At 52.8% G+C, this 21,265-nt stretch overlaps 1 protein-coding gene across 1 annotated transcript in view; it reads right to left on the reverse strand.

The window, feature by feature from the left end:
* TRABD2B (TraB domain containing 2B) overlaps positions 1 to 21,265 on the reverse strand; it is a 221,041-nt gene that overhangs the window by 23,122 nt on the left and 176,654 nt on the right. The window contains exons 3-4 of the mRNA XM_018043936.1: positions 12,229 to 12,375; positions 5,289 to 5,463 (exon numbers count right to left, since the gene is read on the reverse strand). Coding sequence (XP_017899425.1) covers positions 5,289 to 5,463; positions 12,229 to 12,375 — 322 coding nt within the window. The remainder of the gene's footprint in view (positions 1 to 5,288; positions 5,464 to 12,228; positions 12,376 to 21,265) is intronic.

A 21,265-nucleotide genomic window follows, 5' to 3' on the forward strand; every position in this document is an offset into this window, starting at 1 on the left:
TAGAATGCTATGATGATGGAAGGCTGGGATATCAGAACCACATAATCTTAGAACAACAGGCTGTTAGGGTCCAAGGAATTTGGAAAGTCAGAAGTTAGAATTATATTCAAATTGCTGCATGCTAGGGTCACAGGATGTATGATAGCCACTGGCTGTCAGAATTCACAATGAACAGGCCCTGCAGGTTAACTGGTCTACCCTTGAGTTTGGCTCGTGTCTCCAGCCCAGCTCTGCCAGCCAGCCCCTACATTATGCGCACTGTTTCAGATTCTATCTTAAGAAATGGTGGGTGAGGGGGAAAAACAATACAGTTACCAACTTTCCATTTTGCTGAGGAGGGCCTCTGAAAGCCCCATTTGTCTCATATCACCATCTTTTTTTTTTTTTTAAGCAAAAGATGTTTATCTTCAAACACAGTAGAAAGATGATTTCAGAATATAAGATAAGCTTATAGACTGAATTTTTCATTAATAAATTCTCCACCTTGTACTTATTTTTCTCAGTTATGTGGAGACCAGAGGAAATCCAGGGACACACTTGGCTCTTTGAGAACCCTCAGGATCACCTTGCCAAACTGCATGGGCCTGGCATTTGGGAATCAGCCCTTCTTTCCCCAACCCCAGGCCAATATACCCTTCCAAGGCAGGGGCCTGGATCCTTTCAGAACATCTGGGTTGCACCCTGGCCACAGCCACCTTACAGGGAGGTGGGGCTTCCATCTGGGCCTGTTTAGAGTTGTCACACATGTGCACACCCTACTGCCCCTGAACCTGCTGATTAACCTCCAGAAGAGGTCAAACAGCACCTGGATACAGAAACATCACAGACACCAAGGAGGGTACTCTTCTATGGGATGTGCCAGATAGAAAGACACTTGCCCACAATATTGTCAACCTGTCTGGAAGTACACAGCAAGGGCACCATGTGTGGGCGGTGGGGGGTGGGGGGGGAGGTGGGGGGGGTGGGGGGGCAGGTGGGGAATGGCCTGGTAGAAGACCCAAGAGGCAAGGATTCAGGTTGAAGGTCTGCCTGCCTGTGGCCTTGAGGAGGCCATTTGTCCTCCCTGGGTCTTATTTCCACCTGCAAAATGAGTATAATAGCTCCCATCTCCTGGGATTATTGCAAAAAGCAGGGGTGATGCAATCCAAGAGCCTAGAATGGTGGGGCTGGCCCTCAGTAGAGCCTTTTGGATAAGGGTCCTCCACCACAGTAGAGAGTTTAATGCTGCTTCCTAAGCACATCTGCTGCTGCTAAGTCGCTTCAGTCGTGTTCGACTCTGTGTGACCCCATAGAAGGCAGCCAACCAGGCTTCTCTGTCCCTGGGATTCTCCAGGCAAGGATACTAGAGTGGGTCGCCATTTCCTTCTCCAATGCATGCATGCATGCTAAGTCACTTCAGTCATGTCCGACTCTGTGCGACCCCATGGACAGCAGCCCACCAGGCTCCTCTGTCCACAGGACTCTTTAGGCAAGAGTACTGGAGTGGGTTGCCATTTCCTCCTCCAAAAAGCACATCTAGCACAGTCCAATGAGGCAGGTGTATTATCCCCATTTTACAGATGACAGACTGAGGTCTTGGAGGTGAAAGGGCTTTCCTAGGTTCTCTGAATTAACAGTGATGAAGCCTGGCTTTTTATCAGGCAGACTAACTCCGAAGCTCTCACTCTCTGCATCAAATCCCCCCTGGAGAGCAGACCAGAGGAGAGACCAGTTGGCCTACAGCACTGGGAATCCCAGTCTGTGCTTCTGGACTCCCAGGAAGGGGTTCTAGAGCAGGACTGGACTGGGGAAGGTAGGTGCTGATGGACCAGGCAGGTGGAGACTCTTTCTCTCTCTCACTCAGCAAGTCTGAGGCTGGCCTCTGAGGCTGGTCTGCTGTAGAATGGCAGAACCTCAGGCTGTAGAGTGATAGAACCAGCAAGGCTGGGCTGGGGATGACTGGGAGTCTTATAATTATGTTTCTGTATCCTAAGCTATTTCCTAGGGACATCCATGAAGTTGGATTGAGAAAACTTTGCATGAGCAGACACCTGTTGGAGGATAGAGAAGCATATTTCCAGGGGTACAGACCCTCCCTCCCACAGCCTCAGGGGCCCTGTACCTCCTTTGAGGGCTGGACAGGACATGGGCTGCGAGTCAGGCTGACTCAGGTCCCCAGTGCCCAGGGGTCAGGGAAGGCCCAAAATGGAACAGGCATCCAGAGGGTGCCGTAGAGCGGGGGAACCTGGAATTTGCAGACCATCCAAGACCATTAGCCTGTCCCTGCATGTACATCCTCAGCCTGCCAAAGGACATGGGACTCGGGAGCTACATGGACATAAGGACACAGTGAGGCAGGCATGGATTTTTGTCACCATGAGTTGTGTAGGGTGGGTCCCATGCCAACACACTGATTGTGTCACAGGTCCACTCAGCTGGCTCCCTGCCTGCCTGTGAGAGCAGAGCCCCTGACCACAGCTCCAGGACCAGGCACTCGTCCTGGCTCTACCCCCAAATCACCATGAGCTTCACCCACGTCCTGGTCTCTGTGGAACTCAGCCGGCCCATGGCTGCGTTGAGGCAGGCAAGCTCGAGCTGGAGGCTGAGCCCAGCTTTGAAATTCTTAGGATAAGGGTAAATGTGCAGCACTGAACAGGCCTTCTGCTCCAGGTATGGCTGTGCCAGAAGTGGCAAGATTGGCCCACAACCTGGGCCTGCTGCTACAGGGCAGAGGGTCTCTGAGAGCCAGGGTGGGGTTCCCATTGCCCTGGCTTTACTGCTGGCCCGGCCCAGGCTCTCCAGGCCCAGGAGACCAGGACTGGAGGATCTGGTCAACATTCGTCCATGTATTCCTCCCTTCACTCATACATTATACATTCATCGAGCTTGAAACCTGTTAGGTGCTACTGAAAACACAGGGATGAGTTAGTGGAGTCTGCGCTCCCGGAGTTCAGGGCACAGGTGGGAGACAGACCCAGCACCGCTCACCCACTCCACTGTGGGAAGCGGACTGGAAGCAGGGAGAGGACCAGGAGGCTGGAGCTGATGGAGCTCACTGGGCCAGGACAATGGCAGGGAGGATGGACAGAGTAGACAGGAGGCAGTGAGGTCTTTTGGGTGGTCTGTCGAAAGAACTGACCAGAAATCAGCCAGACTTCGGAGGCAGGGAAGAACCTGGAGGCGGGCAGGAGGCGTGCAGGCTGGCCTGTGCCTGAGTGGACACTTGTGCCCTGTCCCTGCCCTGCATGTACATCCTCAGCCTCGAGGTTTCAGTGTCAGGGGCTGCCCAGGCCATTGTGATTTTCAGCTCTAGGCTCTCCTGTTTCTACACTCACAGAAAGGAGCTGCTGTTAGCCACCTCCAGCCCATGGGTGCCTGATCCTGAGCCTGGGGGGAAAGCAGGGCAGGTGAAGCGTGCAGAATGCTGGTCCCTCACTGGCCTCCCTCAATGAGTGGGATCTCTTAGGCCAGGGGAGGAGCCTGGGGGCTAGCTGAGCTCCGAGTGGCTCCTTTCTCATGGTCAGCTGTGGGCCTTTCTGCCCAGGGACTCTGCCTATATGCCCATGGGGGAAGGGCTGGGATGGTGAATGAGGGAGGGGTGTACTGGGGAGCACTTCCTTTCCAGTACGGCCGGCCGCCAAAGCTGGGCCAGGTTCCCAGCAGGTGTCCTGCAGCCAAAGTCCTGCTTCCTTCAGGAAGCCCCTCCCACTGCTACAGGAATCCCTCCTGATCCTCAGAAGTCTGTTTTATAGCTCCTGGAATTGCGGATGGCCCAAGTGAGTCCTGGCTCTCTACTTAGATGAGCAAACTGTGGTTGCCCAAGTGGGCGCAGAGGCCACATCAGGCCATGGCACAGCCTCAGTGCGAGCCCAGAAGTCTCTGTTCAGCTGCAGGTGTGGCTCTAAAGGGGCCATCGCAGAAGTCCTGTGTTTCTGAGGCCCTCCCGTGTGCCTCTCCTGTGCTGAGGGCTGCAGGGAGGGAAGACAGGTGCAGATGCACGAACCCTGGCTCTTGCCCTTTAGCTAATCGGGGTTGAATGAGTGGGGATGGGGCAGACTTCCAGTAATGAATCAAGATGTCCATACAAGCCCTTTTGTGTGAGACCGCTTGGCTTGATCCAGCTCAGCCTGATGTAGGCAGGCAGCGTGTGGGTATTTAGCCAGGGTAGGGAGGGGAGAGAGGGCAGCCAACCACCTCGTTTAGCTTTCACAAAACAGGAGGTGAATTCATTCAGCCCAAACTGCCAGTAACATGAATAAAAAGACACAATGTTTGTCTTGCAGCTCTGGAGCAAAAGCTGACAAGGAGGTGAATGCGGTATCCTGGTCCCAACGTGGACAGCGCTGTCCTCAGCAGAGACAGCCATGGAAAAGAAAGAAAGAAAGAGTGGGAGAGAAGAAGGAGACAGAGAAGAGAGGAACAGGGAGAGAGATGCTGAGCAGGTGCCGCACCCGAGAATCTGGTGATGATAAAATTTGTATTCATCGTCCTCATCATAGTGGTGCCGATAACTGTGGCTGCCATTGTGAGTTACTCCTCCATGGTACTGATCTTTATGACTATTCCACAAGGTGTGTGTGGGTGCTAAGTTGCTTCAGTCATGTCTGAGTCTTTGTGATTCTAGGGACTGTAGCCCATCAGGCTACGCTGTTCATGGGATTTTCCAGGCAAGAATACTGCAGTGGGTTGCCATTCCCTTCTCCAGGGGATCTTCCTGACCCAGGGATTGAACCTGTGTCTCCTGCATTGGCAGGCAGGTTCTTTACCAGTAGAGTCATCTGGGAAGGGAGGTCTTTTCAATTAATCACATAATTATTGCCATCACTGCCCATTCATAGAAGAGAGACTTGAGCCTCTGAGAAGTTCTAGAGCCTCCTGAGGCCATGCCACCCAGAGGGGGCTGGGATTTGAAGCCAGGGCTGCGGGATGGCAGAGCTGCCCTCTCCCCACTGGGCCACGTGGCCCTCACCATCTTGGCCTTTGCTCTGCAGGGTGGGCCCAAGGCTGGGCTGGACACTGGGAACTGGCATCAGTTCTGGCCTTTCAACATGGCCTCCAGGGGAGTAAAGGGGCCACAGAAGTCGCCCTGCTCTTGGCGGCAGCCACTGCCCTTGCCCATGAGGACTGTTACAACAGAACCTTAGACCAGAGGTAGAGGACTTGCTTTGGCTCCCAGCTCTGTGGAACACTAGCTGGCTTTTCCTGCTCTTTCTGGGCCTCAACTTTTCCCTTTATAAAGTAGAGAGCCCAGCAAATTTCTCAGCTCTGAAGGATTCTGCAGACAATCCCTTCCCCACTCAGGCCCAAACCTGCTCCGAAGGCAAAGAAGCAGCTCTTGTCTTCGTTCTCCTGCAGAAGCGTCATGACCCTCTTCCCCATGCGCTCATTCCTCTTGTAGATGAGCTCCTGGCGGAAGTAGCTGTCAATCTCCTGGGCCGTGACCTGCTCGTGCGGTGGGAGGGTGGTGTTGATAAAGTTGGGCAGCTGTAAAGGCAAGACAGAGGCTGCCTTCAGTTCTTTCCGGAGCAAGGAGGGCTTCCAATAAGCACACACAGCCCAGTGTGGGGCCAGGTTGAAGTGAAAGTAAAGCGTTAGTCTCTTTAACTCGTGTCCAACTCTTTGAGACCCCATGGACTGTAGCCCGCCAGGCTCCTCTGTCCATGGAATTCTCCAGGCAAGAATACTGGAGTGGGTTGCCATGCCCTTCTCCAGGAGATCTTCCTGACCCAAGGATCGAATCTGGGTCTCCTGCTTTGCAGGCAGATTCTTTACCGTCTGGGCTACTTACCTTTATTAAGGTAATTGATGTTTTTCATCAGTTCCAAGATGCTTTGAGATGACTGTTGTTATCCCAGTTTTATGAGCAAAGGAAGAAGAGCAAAAGGTCCAGAGACAGGCAGAGAGTCACACAGCTAACTGAACAGAGAGCCCCGGATGCCACCCTCGCTCAACCCATCACTCCTGCACCTCTGCCTTGTTGAACTTCAGCCTCCGGACACTGAGGTCCTGGGAGGCTCTCCCTGTGGCACTGACCCTGTCACTGGCACACACAGCAAATCTGGCTTAGCAAGCAGGAGTAGCGGGTCAGCTGAGCTGCCTGCCTGCTATAACAGGAAGGCTGACCTGGGCTTTGGCCCTGTTCTGATGCTGTGGGACTGTGGCCAAGTTACTAAACTTTTCTGAGTTCCAGTTTCCTCATTTACAAGGTGGGACTGACGCTACTGTGGCGGATTGCATGACATGATGGGGGCTGTCATGGACACCTTTCAGCCCATCCCCCTCCAAAGAGGTTAGAGGAGGGGTCATAGCCTTTGGTTTTCCCAGTGTATGAGCACTAGTTGACCACTTTCCATTGCCACCACTATCTTCCCATCCCCAGCTCTGCCACTTCCCAGGGTGTAACCCAAACCCTCCATCCCTTCCTTTTTTTTTTTTCCTCCATCCCTTCTTGAAAACTTCAGCTCCAGGACCAAGGCCTTCTCCCATAATGATGGCTTGTTCAACAATCTGGCTTGGAACTATCCACATTGCCTAGCTCTCAGTCCCATGTTCACACCCAGCCATGTGGTCCAAGGCCAGCATCTCTGACATGATCTTGAACAAGGCACAGAGCTCCTTGAGTTCAGGGACAGCACGTGTGCCATTCCTAGGCCCTCAATGCCCGGCACAAAGTCGGTGACCAGCACCGGTTTCTGGAGCCTTGACTACAAAGATGTGCCATCCCTCCCCACTCCCACTGCGTTGCCTCTCTAGCCTGGATGGTGGATCCAGTGCCCCAGGACTGTGTCCTTCAGCGAGTGGGTGGGACAGAAGAGGAAGCCGCGGACCGCGGAACCTGAGCCCATGGATCAGAATGAACCCTCTTTCCCCACAGCCCACTGGGGTCACTAACCTTCAAGCCCTTGCTCACAGAATATCTTCCACCTGGAGTCCCCCCTTCCCTCACTCTGCCTCCACCAACCCAGGCCCAAAGTATAAGACCCGAGGCCCAGATGACTGGTGGACGAGCCAGGTGGAGAGTGCGGCATGCAAAGACTAAATTCCTGCAGGTTTTAGCCCAGTCACATGGCTTCTAGAGTCACTGATGAGTTTTCAACCCTTTTTCTGAGGAAACTGGTAGTATCCGTGGAGGCTGAACCCAGAAGGACTCAGGGGAGGCTGCGACCCCTGCCTCTGCTGTCTGTGGCCAAGGATGAGTACATTCCCCAAGAGAGAAGGGAGGGTCTTCTCTGCCAGAAAAGCCTGGTATGCTGTTCTGGGAGGAACAAGACAATGGGGTGACTGGGGTTCCCTGTGCTGGAGCAGTGTGCAGCCTGGTAAGCTGTATGCAGCAGCTCTCCGAGCGCCCGTCAGGGCCAGCACAGAGTCGGTGCTTGGGACTGTTGGGTAAATGGATACATGAAGGAACAGAGTTCTTACTCCCTCCCCTAATCATGGAAGAGATGCTTGGCAGCCCTGAAAAACCGGGCCATACCTGGACTTGATGCCGCTATAGGAAACTCTGCGGACTTCTGAGTGGGGCTGGAGCACAAGAGAGACTGACTCAGAGGGGTTATTTCTGGAAACATGGCTCTCGCAGGCTCCTCTCCATTCCTTGTGTATGGAAGAGAATGTGGGACACTGTTGTACCAAACAATAAATATTTTTTCAACGGGTGAGTGCATGGATGAATGAATAGGCTTGCAGGCAACAGCTCTGGAGATAGTGAACGGGAGTCCTGAGGTCAGACAGCCAGGTCAGCTCGGGCTGGAATCCCTCTTTTGCCATTTACCACTTGAGTGGCTACTGTAACTTATGTTACTTGGCCTGTCGGAGACTCAGTTTCCAAATTGGTCACATGAGCGCTATATACATTGTCATGGTAGAAAGGAAATCTTGACTAAACATCAGTACAACTAACTCAGAGGACGGAGCTGGCTCCCTCATCTTTCCCCTCTGATGGCAGAGGCTACAGCAAAGGGTGGCCTTGCACAGAGATGGAGATGACAGAAAGCTGGCCTTCAGAATCATTGGAGAGCATGAAGGCAGCGTTCTGCTTCCCTTCCCCTCTTCCAAGGGTCCAGGCATATGCCTTCTTCCTGGGACCTGTGATGTGTCCAGCCCTCTCTCCTTGGCTCCCTAAACATGAGCGTGCATCTGTGGAAGCTGAATCTCCATCTATTCTTTATGGAGATTTTCTTTTTAAAGAAAAACAAGAACCAGAAAGTCCAGTGTCAAAGTTGTGAAAAGGCTGGGTTAGCCATTCGGTTCCCTGAGCTGCCCAGCAGCTGGCTGATATTCTCTGCGTGTTTCATGCTGATGGGCCCTGGCTCCAGGCCAAGGATGAGGCCTGGCTGGATGGAAGCAAATTAATGATGCCATTAGGTTTGTTGGGAGCCTTAAATCTCTTGCGACAAGTTCAAGTGCAGGACGTATGAAAAGATTTTAAAGAGGATGTGTCAGGTCCCCAGGGCCCTAGAATGATGGATCCAAGATGGAGTGATGAGTAGATGGGCCTGGCAGAACTGGAACAGGGTCATGAGACTCCCCTGACTCTCATCTAGGACTGGGTGGTTTAGAGGTCAAGTGCTCAGGTCTGCTAATGTCACAACCTCATCCCTTCTCTTTACCTTGTCCATCCAATAGACACCTTCCAAGAACGTCCATGGGTCCAGACCTTGGTCCACTTAGGAGGCCACAGAGAAACCTCAGACTGGGTCTGCCGCCCTGGATGAGGCTCATGGCCAGTGGGGGGATCAGAAGATTGGGGGATGTGTGATTTCAGAGGGCGGTGAGTGATGTGGGAGGACGGACGAGGCCCTGATAGGGTGGCCACGTGTCTTGGTTTGCCCAGGACAGTCCCAGTTAATGGCTTGGGTAGATTGATTTCTGCATGCTAATTATTCTGACTCAATTATATTTGACCTTTCACTGTCAAAAGTATCTGAATACGAATGATAAATATATATATATATATATATATATATGGCTATTCTACACCTAATGCAAGCTAGGGGGCTCAGAGAAGGCTTCCCAGTGGATTGCCCTGCTGATCTGGGACATCGACAATGCTAGTGATCGGAGAGCGGTGGGAGGCCAGGGCCTCAGCTATTTCTGAAGGTGGGATGCGGGGTTAGGGGGATGAGGCGAAGCAGATCAAGAAGCAGACCAAGCGTGAGGTGTGCCTAGTCCCTGTCTGCCAGAGTTACCATCCTGCATCAGTCCAGCCCCGGCCTCCAGAGGCTGCTCCAGCAACCTCAGCACTGCAGCCAGAGGCAACTTTCTGACCACATCTCTGTCTGGCTTAAACACCCCAGGAAGCTGGCCCCTCAGTGAGCATTCTCACCCCTGCATGGTCTGCCCCCTGCTTTCTGCTCATTCCTCAGGACTTCCCACCATCCTGAGCACTGGCCACACAGCTGGCTCTGCTGACCAGTCCCTGCCTTCATCTGCATCTGGCAGACTCTACCCTCAAGCCTGGGACTCAAGACTCTACTCTCACAGCACCTTCTCCCTGAAGCACCCCCCAACTGCAGGTGACGACCGCTCCCCTCCAGCCCCTGGGTCCTGCAAGGCCTCCGTCTGCAGAGCCCTTCTCTGTTAGCACATGGGCTCTGGATTCAGCGTGGATACCCTGACGTCAGGCTTGTCTGTGTCTGGGAGCAGGGCTGCCTAGTCCCTCCCGTGAGTGCTAGACTCTGCCTGTGCACCCTGGGTGCAGCCTGGGTTGCTGTTCTAATCTGGGTGGGCGAATCTACCTGCGCCCTCTAACCCACTTCAAGTATAGGCACTGTGAAGAGACACCCTCCAAGGCAGTTCACCTGCCAGAGATGTGTCAGTGGTTCTGGACACAGTCGCCAAGAAAATCTGAGCTTGTCATGCCCGGGGGTCACCCCACTCTTCCCTGTCTCAGTTGAGTGTTATGCTGTCTGTGGCCACAGCTCTGTCCTGCACACCCCTTGCCCCAGGTTCCCCTCAAGCATACAGGTCCCTGGCGACCCAGGGCTCACCAGCCTCTGCCCAGCAGAGGATGCAGGGCCAGGCTCTATCATGGGGTGACTGGCTGGTGATGCAACTGTGAGCCTTGTGCTGCCAAGGTTCTCCTCCTTCTCTTCTCCAGGAGCGAGAGCCAGAGCACCTGGAACCCCAGCCTCCTGTGCGAGACCTCCCGATCCTCCCTCCCACACACCTGCGTTTGCCCTTGTGGCATTGAGGTGAGGTGAGGTGAGGTGAAGTTGCTCAGTCGTGTCCGACTCTTTGCAACCCCGTGGACTGTAACTTACTAGGCTTCTCCATCCATGGGATTCTCCAGGCAACAATACTGGAGTGGATTGCCATTTCCTTCTCCAGGGAATCTTTCTGACCCAGGGATCAAACCCAGGTCTCCCGCATTGGAGGCAGACGCTTTAACCTCTGAGCCACCAGAGCAGTTCACTGATATTTGCTCTGCGCCACACCCTGTGCAGGGCAGCCTGACGAGAGTGGGCAAGACGCCCTTGCTCTAGTGGGGTCCCTGGTTACGCCTCCAGCCTAAACTCTCACCCCTCCTCCAGCTCTCTCTTGCCTCCAGCTCATCCGCATGGTTTCCTCCATGGGCACATTCTTCCGCCTCCTGTCTGTGGCCAAGGCAGGTTTCTCCTCTGACCTTTCATCTTGCAAGAATGTTTCCATCTCTGCCCAGCCCTGCTCCACCCCTACCTCCAAGCCCACCTAAATTCCTGCTCCTGCCATGGGCTCCAAGGTCATCCTCCTCTCTCCCCTGTAGCAAGGGTCATGCTTTGTGCTATTGCGTGTTGAATCTCCCCTTTTCTCTTAAGAGACCCTCAGCCCTCTGAAGGCAGCTGTCTCTGGCTCCCTGCCATATCCCTTTCCATATCCCTGTGACTGGCATTTATAAATTATTTCTTTCATTCATCCAATATTTACTGAGTACTGTTCTGTGCCAGGCTCATTATCAGTGAATAAAACAGGCCCCAATTCTTGCCCTCAGGGAGTTAATGCTGTAGTGGGAATGGACAGACAACAAATAATCACTGACCAATGAATCGAGATATGTAAGTATGCGAGAAGATGATAAAAAGCCATGAAGGAGAAGTGGAGCACAAGAAAGGCGACAGGTGGGGAGGTGGGAGGTAGGCTGCAATTCTAGACCAGGAAGCTGGGCCTTCCTCCCTGAGACGATGATATGTGAGTTTCTATCTTGAAGGGAGAGGGGTGGTGAGCCATGGTGATAGCTGGGGAAAGGCCTTCCTGGCAGAGCAAATAGCCAGTGCAAAGGCGAAGTGTGCAAGTGGGCTCATGGGCCAGCGGGGAGGCCCATGTAGATGGAGTGATGCGTTGGGGAGGCAGAGGACATGGGGTGGAGGACACCTGGTCCATCACGGTGAAAGACCATGGGGCCATGCAGGTCATCACAGAGATTCAAGCTTTACCCTGAGAAAAATGGGGAGCAATTGCAGTGTCCTGAGCAGAGAGAGGGCCTGTTCTGACTAATTCAGCTGCCTCTTGAATGAATGGATTACTGAGCACCAGACGCAGAAAGCACAGGGTACCTAGAGGTGCCCAGGAGAATATCTAAATCCATCCAGAGCATCAGAGTGGTTTTGAAGAGATGACACTAGACCGCGGCCACGCGGGGGGAAACCCAGAGGGAGGAGGCTGAACAAAGGCAGAGCAGTGGGAAAGGGCAAGGTAGGGGAGGGCCCCAAGTGGCAGAGGTCCTCAGAAACAGGCCCTGGGCTGTGATGAGGTCCGTGGAGGGTGGGGGCGGGCGGGGGCCCCGACTGCCTACGAAACGTCTTAGAATCGTCCCCAGGGCAGCGGGAGACCTGGTGGAGCCACGCTCCGCTCCTTGACTCCCTCCCACCGTCCGGCCAGCCTGGGGTTAATCTTTGCTCTAGGACTCGAATCCAGGCAGAGCGCCCTGGACTGGACTCAAGCCCAAGCTCTGAGCACCTGTGAGCTTTCCCTTCCTTGGGCTTTAATCTCCCCAGATGCTGCATGGAGCCAAGCTTCCAGGGTCTAGGTCTCAGAGCCACACACACCAGGCTCAAGCAGGGCTCTTGACAACATAACAACTGAGCTGTGTGGCCTTGAGCAAGTCTCTTCCCCTCCCTGAGCCTCAGTTTCCCCATCTGTAGCAGGGATGCCAACAGCTCCTGCTTACCAGCTGCATCTGGCGCATAGTAGGTGTCTAATAAACACCTTCCTAGAGGCCTTGGTTATACGGGCACCCTGAAAGCTGCCTGGGCCTGGGGAGAGGAGCCTCACCTGGGAGGTGTCGTGGTTGAAGATGACGGCGTTGAGGTCCCCGCAGTTGTAGTGCTTGATGAGGTCCTCGGTGGTGTAGGGCGCCTGCAGGCTCCCAGCCCGCACGCTCTCGTGCTGCAGCAGAGTCTGGTTCAGGGCGAACAGCACCTGAGCAGAGGGAGGACAGGAGTCAGGGCTGCGCTCACGGCCCCTGGCTGAGGTCCCCGACCCCTGAAGGGAGGGCCCTCCACCCACTGGGCTTCGGGGCCACAGGCCTGAAACAGAGTGTGTGAGAATGAGGGGAGCCTGACATGAGCTGGTGTTGCTCGAATGCTCCACGGCCTTCGCTCTTCACTTGCTGGCCTCTCACCACACTCAGCCTGCTCTCGTCCCCAGCCCTTTGCCCTCACTGGTCCCCACTCCTGCTCTGGGCATCAACAGCTTAGTGAAGAAGGTGGCAATGGGAATCCTAGTTGTGTCAGGGTTTTGGAATGATAGGTGAGTTTTTTTCCTGACTCTTTTCATCTGTGCTTAGAAAAGTTCTAGAAGAAGCACAAACTCATTTTGGAATCAAAATGCACCCCAAACACTGCAAAACAAACAAATGAACCAAAAACCAGAAAGCCCATTAGATATCAAGGCCCAACCCAAATGCAACCTCCTTCAGAAGCCATCTTAAACCAGGCAGAGGGCTTAGGAGTCAGATCTGTGTTGCCACTCAGCACGTGTTTCCTCCAGCCCCTCTGTGCTCTGGGCCACCATGCCAGGCCCTGGGGACACAGCTGTGCCCAGCCAGACTAGATGGCATCAGGATCACTTGGAGGTACAGCCAGGCTGTGGATTTTTAACAGGCTTCCTGGGAACTTCTTTAGCAGTCTGATGGCTTCTGGTATTTGAGCCCCATGGCTCTAAAGGAACATGGTCTGCCCAAGGTATAAGGCCCTGAGAGATGATCTAAAATATCTCATTTTAGGTGGGGAAATTGAGGCTCAGGAGGGGAAGGGGCATGCCCAATTCTGTATGGCTGGGACTAGAGCCAGCTCCACATATCTGTGCACACAGACTCCTTTGGTCAGCAAAAGGGAGGAGCTTGACAATGAAATGGGTTATTTAACACAGTGAGAGGGAAAAACAATTGCAAATCCTGTGCAAAGCATCAGCAGGTAATCTCAGGCCTCCTGTCTTTGTTGTTTTTCCAGCTCCAGTCTACCTGGCAGGGCTCAGGCCCAGCTCATCCGGTCTGGGAACAGGGACCACCCCAGCCTCTTGGTCCACATTGATTCAGGCCCAGGCACCTCTCACTGCAACCCATGCTTTTTTGCAGACCCCCCCTCCCTTCCCATTTATATCATATTCTTCTGACACAGCTATCTTTTATTTATTTATTTATTTTTCTATTGTATGAAATCTTTTATTTTTATCTTTTCATTTATGTAAGACTTCTATATTTTCTTGTAGCAGTGTCCCACCATTTTCAGTGTGGAGGTCATAAACATTTTTATTATATTTAATTTTTCATTTTATTATTATTATTTTTTTTACTGCTAGTATGAATTTATTTATTTATTTATTTATTTAAATCTTTAAAAAAAGAGGAGGGGGGTTCATGTTTGGGAACGCATGTAAGAATTAAAGATTTAAAAAAATAAATAAATAAACAGCTATCTTTTAAAAACACAAATCTGATTGATTTTATTTTTCTCTTTTTTTGCTCAAAATTTTCATGGATGCCTCCTGCCCTGAAGATAAAAGCCTAGCTCTTCACTGGAGCACACACGGTAGTGACTTGGCCCCTGCTGTGGTCAATGACCTTATTTCCAGCCCTTGTGTCTCCCAGTGCTCAGCTACTTAGCAATCTTCTGACTCTGTGCTTCATACATGCTGTTCCCTGCACATGAGAAACCTCCCACCTCCACTCTCTACTGCTTGCAGATCCAGACTTGATCTTTTAGGCTCTGCTTAGATGTCTCCTCCATGAAGATTCTCTGACCACTGGGGGCTGGGTGAAGGCCTCCCGCTGAAGCTCTCATAGTCTCCCTGTGAGGTAGAATGACATCATGACCTCAAACCTTAACCTCCCCTTATATACATAGAGTGGGCACGTTTGGTTGTGAGAGCTGGACTGTAAAGAAGGCAGAATGCCAAAGAATTGATGCCTTCCAACTGTGGTGCTGGAGAAGACTCCTGAAATTCCCCTGGACAGCAAGGAGATCAAACCAGTCAATCTTCAGGGAAATCAACCCTGAGTATTCACTGGAAGGACTGATGCTGAAGCTGAAGCTCTAGTATTTGGTCATCTGATGTGAACAGATGACTCATTGTTAAAGTACCTGATGCTGGGAAAGATTGAGGGCGTCAAGGAGAAGGAGAGGAGGATATCAGAGGATGAGATGGCTAGACGGCATCATTGATGCAATGAACATGAAGTTGGGCAAACTCCAGGAGGTGGTGAGGCACAGGGAAGCCTGGTGTGCTGCTGTCCATGGGGTTGCAGAGTCAGACATGACTGGGCGACTGAACAACAACAATATACATACACCTGGCCAGGGACCTCGGTAGCTCCCTCACGTTCTGACTCTGGACTTGCTACGTGACAGATGGAGGCCAACATCACAAGCCTCCATAGACAAATGGAGAATGCATTACACACGCCCTGCTGCCGCTGCCTCGTACATGCCCACATTGTCTTGGGAACAGTCCACACTGGCCTGCTGGAGGGTGAGAGGCATGCAGGGCAGAGCCCAGCTGCTTCCATTGTTGTCCCATCAAGGCCGTCTTGGTCTGGCCAGCCAGCTCCCAGGCAAGCAAGTGAGCCCAGCTGAGCCCACCTGCCTGCAGCTGGGCCCAGACATCTGAGCAAAGGCTTCACAGCACAGCTGTGCTGAGAGATGAGCGACCCACCCTGCTTCCTCCAGCAGGGCGTGAACATCGGATTGTAATTACTATTTCACTACCTCTCTCCCCACTGAGGTTATGAGCCACTTGTAGATAGGAATTACATCCTATGTATTTTTGCACTGGCAGCACTCAGCACTGTGCCTGGTAAGGAGAGGGTGTCACACATCCTTTCTCTAGCACTTTGACACCTGCTGTGGTCAATTCATCATTCAAGGTTGCTCCATAAATCCTTCACACTAGCCCCTAGAACTCTGGCATTCCATCAGCACTGGGGGCACGCTGCCACCACGTGGTTCCAGAACACCTAATCTGAACAGAAAACTCAGGCCGTATGTACACAAAGTCTGGGGAAAATACTCTCCTGGGCAATGGGACCAAGCTTGTGCTTGTGGGATCACCTCCCCCCATCCCCTCCCACTTTTGTTTCCAGCGGGGCAGGGGAGCTGGCGTGCATGGAGCTTGACAGCACAGGCTGCTCCCTCTAATGAGCCGGCTGGAGATGAGGTCAGGCCCCACCAGCCTACCTCTGGGCCTTCTCCGGGCCTCCAGGTTCTGGCTGTTCCCCTTGAAATCTGATCTGCAGCCACCTGGTGCGGGGTGTCGATGGCGGCTGGGTGGCTGGGGATGGATCACAGGAGGCAGTGGCCCTGTTGGCCCGGACATCGCTAAAGCAACAGGCACTTCCTCCCGCCCGGCACATGCCTGGGACGAAGGCATCCATGTCGGGCTGGAGTGCGCTCCTCCTCTGGGGGGCTGGGACACACAGACTTCCTGTGACCACACCCTGTGCTGCACACACCTGCCCCGCTGATTCTCAGTGCCGGCGCCACCTGGCCTGTGCTGAGGTCACCGGCTCAGGCGCCCAGAAAACCTGGCTGGAGGGGAAATGGCCCCCCTGGGCCCTCTTCGACACATGGAGTCACCTCCGCAGACATGTAGCCTTCGTGGAGCTGGGAGGTGTTCTAGTGAACGAAGAACATCACAGTCTATAGGGTGCTGAGAACAGTCCTGGCATGTAGTAAGTGTGGAATAAATGCTTGTCAAATACAACTTGGAAGAAAACAGTTAGGCCTAAATATTCTTGGATTAGAGCTGGAAGATTCCCTTAGGGTCCAGTGGTTTCTCAAACCTTTTGTAGCCATGGAATTCCTTCCTATTGTTATTGTTTTCCAAAGAAACCCTGCCCGGAACTCAAAATGTGCAGTGGATAGAAATGAAAACTTCCCTGATTGATGTAAAGGAAGCAGGCTAGTGCCTGTCTGAAGTCTTACTGGCTCAGTGACCCCTGTGACAAGCACCTAGTGCTTCTCTGTGGAACCCATAGGTGCCCTGGAGCCTTGTTTCAGAACCACTGATCTCTTCCTATGCCCTCTTCATATGGAAGAGGAGAAAGGACAGGGGTCCAGAGCAGGCAGGATGAAGCTTGCCCAAGGCCACGCAGTGAGCTGGGGGCACAGTGAGCTCACTGTTCCCCAACCCCCAACTGAGGACCCTTTGCTGTGCCCTGGACCGTGTCTGGGGCGGGGTTTCCAGATGGCCACTAGCACAGTCCACATTCGTCCCACGCACCTTGCCAGATCAATTTTCTTTCAGAGCCTTGAAAGACAGCCAGAAACAGGCAGGGAGCGTTTGTTATTAACATATTAGAGATAAATCACTGCAATCAGACTATTCACGAAGCACCCCTAGGGTGGCACAGCTGAGGAGTGATGAGACTGGGGCTGAAACCCAAGCCTGTCATTCCAGACTCCCCTCACCCCCACCACAGACCCCCGAGCTCCCCTTGGTCTTGGCACTTATCCCACTGAAGTGTCCATTTCAGGCAATTCCCTGTTCCCTGTCTAGACTGAGAGCTTGGGGTGGGTGGGGAGCCTGCCTCTCTGGTCACAGCTGAAAAGCAGACAGTCAAGAACTACTTCAGAGAGTAGGATGCTAACCTGAATACCATGCATGGCCTTTCCCCACCATTTCCTGTCTTGTACCCATCCTCTGCAATTTGAAACTCGGTCCTCATCTATTTATCACTAGGGTAAGTACATTTATTGAGCACGTATCATGTGTCAGGAACCCTCTAAGCCCATATTAACTTATCTAACCTCTGATGCTGGGAGGGATTGGGGGCAGGAGGAGAAGGGGACGACAGAGGATGAGATGGCTGGATGGCATCACTGACTCGATGGACGTGAGTCTGAGTGAACTCCGGGAGTTGGTGATGGACAAGGAGGCCTGGCATGCTGCGATTCATGGGGTCGCAAAGAGTCGGACACGACTGAGCGACTGAACTGAACTGAAGTGAACCTTTACAACAACTCTGAGACAGGTCTAGTATTAACTCCATTTAATAGATTGGAAAAAAATACATGAAGCAAAGAGATAGAGAGTAACTCAGTGAAGGTGACAAAGCTGGAGAAGGCATGGCAGATGCACGGGACCCAGCCCTGGACCCCATCACCTCAATTCACCACTGCCCTTGGGGCTGCCCTCCGCTCTCCCTGGGAAAGAGCCAGCGGGGACAGTCCTTATTCACAGACGGGAAACTGAAGAAGCAGAGGGGAAGGGGACTCAAGGCCACTTGTCTCATAAAGGACAGATGTGGGCCATGAAATTTACTTTCGTCTGGCTCCCACAGGTTCCCACAACCAGGGCTTCAAAGTAATACGTGCTTCTTCATGAACAATCTTGGTACTTCCAGCAGACACAGGGAAGCTACACTCATTCAGGCATTCAACAAGCATTTACTTTCTGACTTTCTGCAGGCATCTGGGATGGTTGGCTTAATTGGACTTGGTTTCCACCCACAACACCCACTGGCCGTCACCATGGAGTGTGGTTGGTAAGTGGGGACTATAAGGCCCAGCGCACGGGCAGGAGTCAGTGCCCTGCTTCCTGCTTCCTTGTCATTCATCCTGAATCCCCAAGCCTGGCCCAGCTCAGACGCTCAGGCCTCGATGCCTTCTGCTCCCTGCCACTTTAGAATAACAAACCCTCCTTGCCTGTAGCCCTGGTGGCCAACTCTAGGATAATGTTTATGATAAGCCTTTGACATGAAATAACAAACATGGGGTGAAGGCAAGAGCCACCTCACTCCCTTGGATTGCCGTGTGTGGAGGCCTGGCCACCAAGAGCCCCGAGGGTCCCAGCACCCCCCTCAGTGGTGCCTGCAGGCCATGAGCTGGTCCACAGTGTCTGCTGAGCGTAGGCCCAGAATTTAAACACATCTTCAAACACGGGCTTCGGATGGAGGGAGGGAAGCAGGCGCCAGGAGGGTGCGGACAGGTTTATTGTTGCAGATTAGTCCAGTAAACAGTCCAAGAGGGGCTGGAAGGGTGAACACCACGACCTGTGTTCACTTGTCGGCCTAGCAGCGTCATGAGAAGCGTGAAGAGAAGGAAGGTGTTTGAGACAGGCCTGGCTCTCAGGCTGGTGCTGCCACGTCTCACCCACCCTGAAGCACAGGGAAATCACAGCCAAGGCCCCAACCCACTCAGTGGTGCTGACGGAGCAGCCAGCATGGGCCACACACCGTTCTAGGTCGAGGGATTTAGTCAGGGACAAAACAGACCTAAATCCTGCTCTCTCTGCTGGAGAGGAAAAGGAGAAAAATAAAATAATTGGCAAAATGTTAATATTTAGTGAGTTAAAGACACAACAATGGTTCCATTTAACTGAAAGTTCAGACCCACTGCCCCCCGTCACTTTAGGCTCCTCGTGCGTCTTAATCAACAGGCAAAGAAGGGAGTTACTGTATGGGCTTGGGGATTGGTCCTGACGACCGAGGGAATCAGACTGCTTTTCCACAACAGAGGTGAGGATGAGCATGTCCCTGGGGCAGGAGATCCCTTAGGGCATCTCAGATTACCAGGCCCGGTGGGTAACCAATGTTGATGGGAAACGACAATGACCCAATGCAGGCAGGACGTCTCATGGCCCAGACCCTCCAGGAATGAAGGTTTGGGTCATCCCACCAGGTAAAGAACCACAGCCAGCTGAGAAGCTTGCAGAAGGCAAAGGGAATGGGTAGTGGTGGTGCTAAGAGATGAAGGCAGTTATAAATACCAGCTTCGACCACATGACCAGTAACAGAAAGAAGGACTGTCCTGGAGTATTTCATGAATTCGTTAAGGATGTGTGTGTATAAAATCTTTGCTTTCTTCTTTCTCTTCTTTTTCTTTTCTTCTCTCCCATCATGGTAACAGAAGACATGTTGACTTTGTGGTTAAATTTTGTTAACTCAAGTACTTTAAGTATCAATTTAAGTTATGGTACATCAAGACGAGTAAATAACTTCCACTCAAAGATTCTGCATCCTCTTTGGGGGAAGGCATTAGTGTGCTTTGGTTGTACATAGAATTGTATCACGTTAGGATAAATGAGGCTTCGTTATTATTTATTTGGAGATTAGGTACCATTTTAAGGAGATACTGTATGAATGCCAACTAGACAAGGGGTGGACTTGTGATGGTTAATTTTGCCAACTTGATTGAAATTGATTGGTATGACGGGTTCTGCAGGTCGTGATAAGGACGTTGAGAAACTATCCTACACCATAATCCTTCCAGAGAACGGATTGTTATTCCCATACGACACTTGAAGAAACCGAGGCCTTGAGGCTGGTGAAAGCTCTAGCATGAGGTTTCACACTGAAGAACTGGAGCTGGTATTCAAACTCAGCTCCAGCTGACAGGTCCTGGACCTGACTCGCCAGGCTGCTTCTGGCTACCCAGACAGACAAGTAGGGACCAGCCTGTGAAGCCCCAATTCTGAGCAGTCAGTTGGGCAGGAAGAGGTCTTCTAGGGCCTCAGTCATGGGGCCTGCTCAGAGATGGCATATGAGGAGAGGAAAGAGGTCACCTGGCCAAGGAACCCCACCTGGAACGTGGCCTCCTGCTCTGTTTCTACTCTTTGCCCCGCCTGATGGAAACTTATTTGACTCCTCTCTTATGCTGAATTCTTCTTCTCAGCCTCAGGACCTGCCCCTTGCTCCCGCTTCTGCCTGGAACCCTCTTTCACCCAGCAGCTCCCACTCCCCTTTCACTTGGTTGCAGAGGCTCCCGTCTCAGGAGGACTGTCCTGGGCAGGGCCGGGCGAGTCCCCTGCTTAGTGCCCCCGAAGCACTGTCACTTTCTGAACCATTGCACTCCCCCTGCTTCATTGCTTTTTCTTTTAGTTTATTCATGTATTAGGTTTTGGCTGCACTGGGTCTTCACTGCTGTGTGCGGGCTTTCTCTAGATGCAGAGACTGGGGGCTACTCGCTAGTTGCAGCGCATGGGCTTCTCAGTGCGGTGGTCTCTGTGTAGACAGCAGGTCAGGTTCATGGGCCTCAGGAGCTGCAGCGTGTGGGCTCAGCAGTTGTGGCCTGCCCACTCTAGGGGCGTGGCTTTTAGTAGTTGCCGCACAGGGGGGTCATCATGCAGGCTTCAGTAGTTGTGGCTCTTGGGCTCTAGGGCACAGGCTCAGCCGTTGTGCACACAGGCTTAGTGAGCACAGGCCTGTGCAGTGTGCTCTGTGGCCTGTGGAATCTTTCCAGACCAGGGATTGAACCTGTGTCCCCTGCATTGGCAGGCGGATTCTTTGTGCCACCAGGGAAGTCCTGTCATTGCTATTTAATGCTCATTCTTCTTGCTCGGTGGTGAATGCTCCAAGGGCAGGCAAATTGCCTTCCTTGGTCTTGGCTATTTCTCCAGCAAAAGGCCCAGTGCCTGACGCTTACATAGTAGATGCTTGAGAAATTCCTGTAGCAAGAGTGAATGGACGCATGCATGAAAAGCTGGACCACTCACCCCAGGATCACCCCCTGAGCAGCTCCCTGCTGGGACTCCATACCCCCAGGGCACAGAGGTGGCAGCTGAGCCCCTGGCCCCTGGGCCACGTGTCTGTCAGCACCGATGTGGGCTGGGGTGAAGGGCAGCTCTGCCTTGCAGGAAGGTTTCTCCAGCCTGGGGGAGATTTCCTCAAAGGTTAGAGCTTGCCCGACTCTGACTGAGATTTATTTATTTATTCTCCTTGCTCCATCGGCAGGACCAAAGCAGCGCTGACAACTTCCCTGTTTCCTTCTCAGTGCATTGGGTCCCCTGGCCCCCGGCACAGAGTCCTGTCTCCTGACGCTGTGCCACTGAGCAGCAGGCCTCCAAGCACACACAAGGCTTTCTGGAGCCAGGG

Source organism: Capra hircus, chromosome 3, assembly GCF_001704415.2.
Source record: "Capra hircus breed San Clemente chromosome 3, ASM170441v1, whole genome shotgun sequence".
Lineage (NCBI taxonomy): Eukaryota > Metazoa > Chordata > Mammalia > Artiodactyla > Bovidae > Capra > Capra hircus.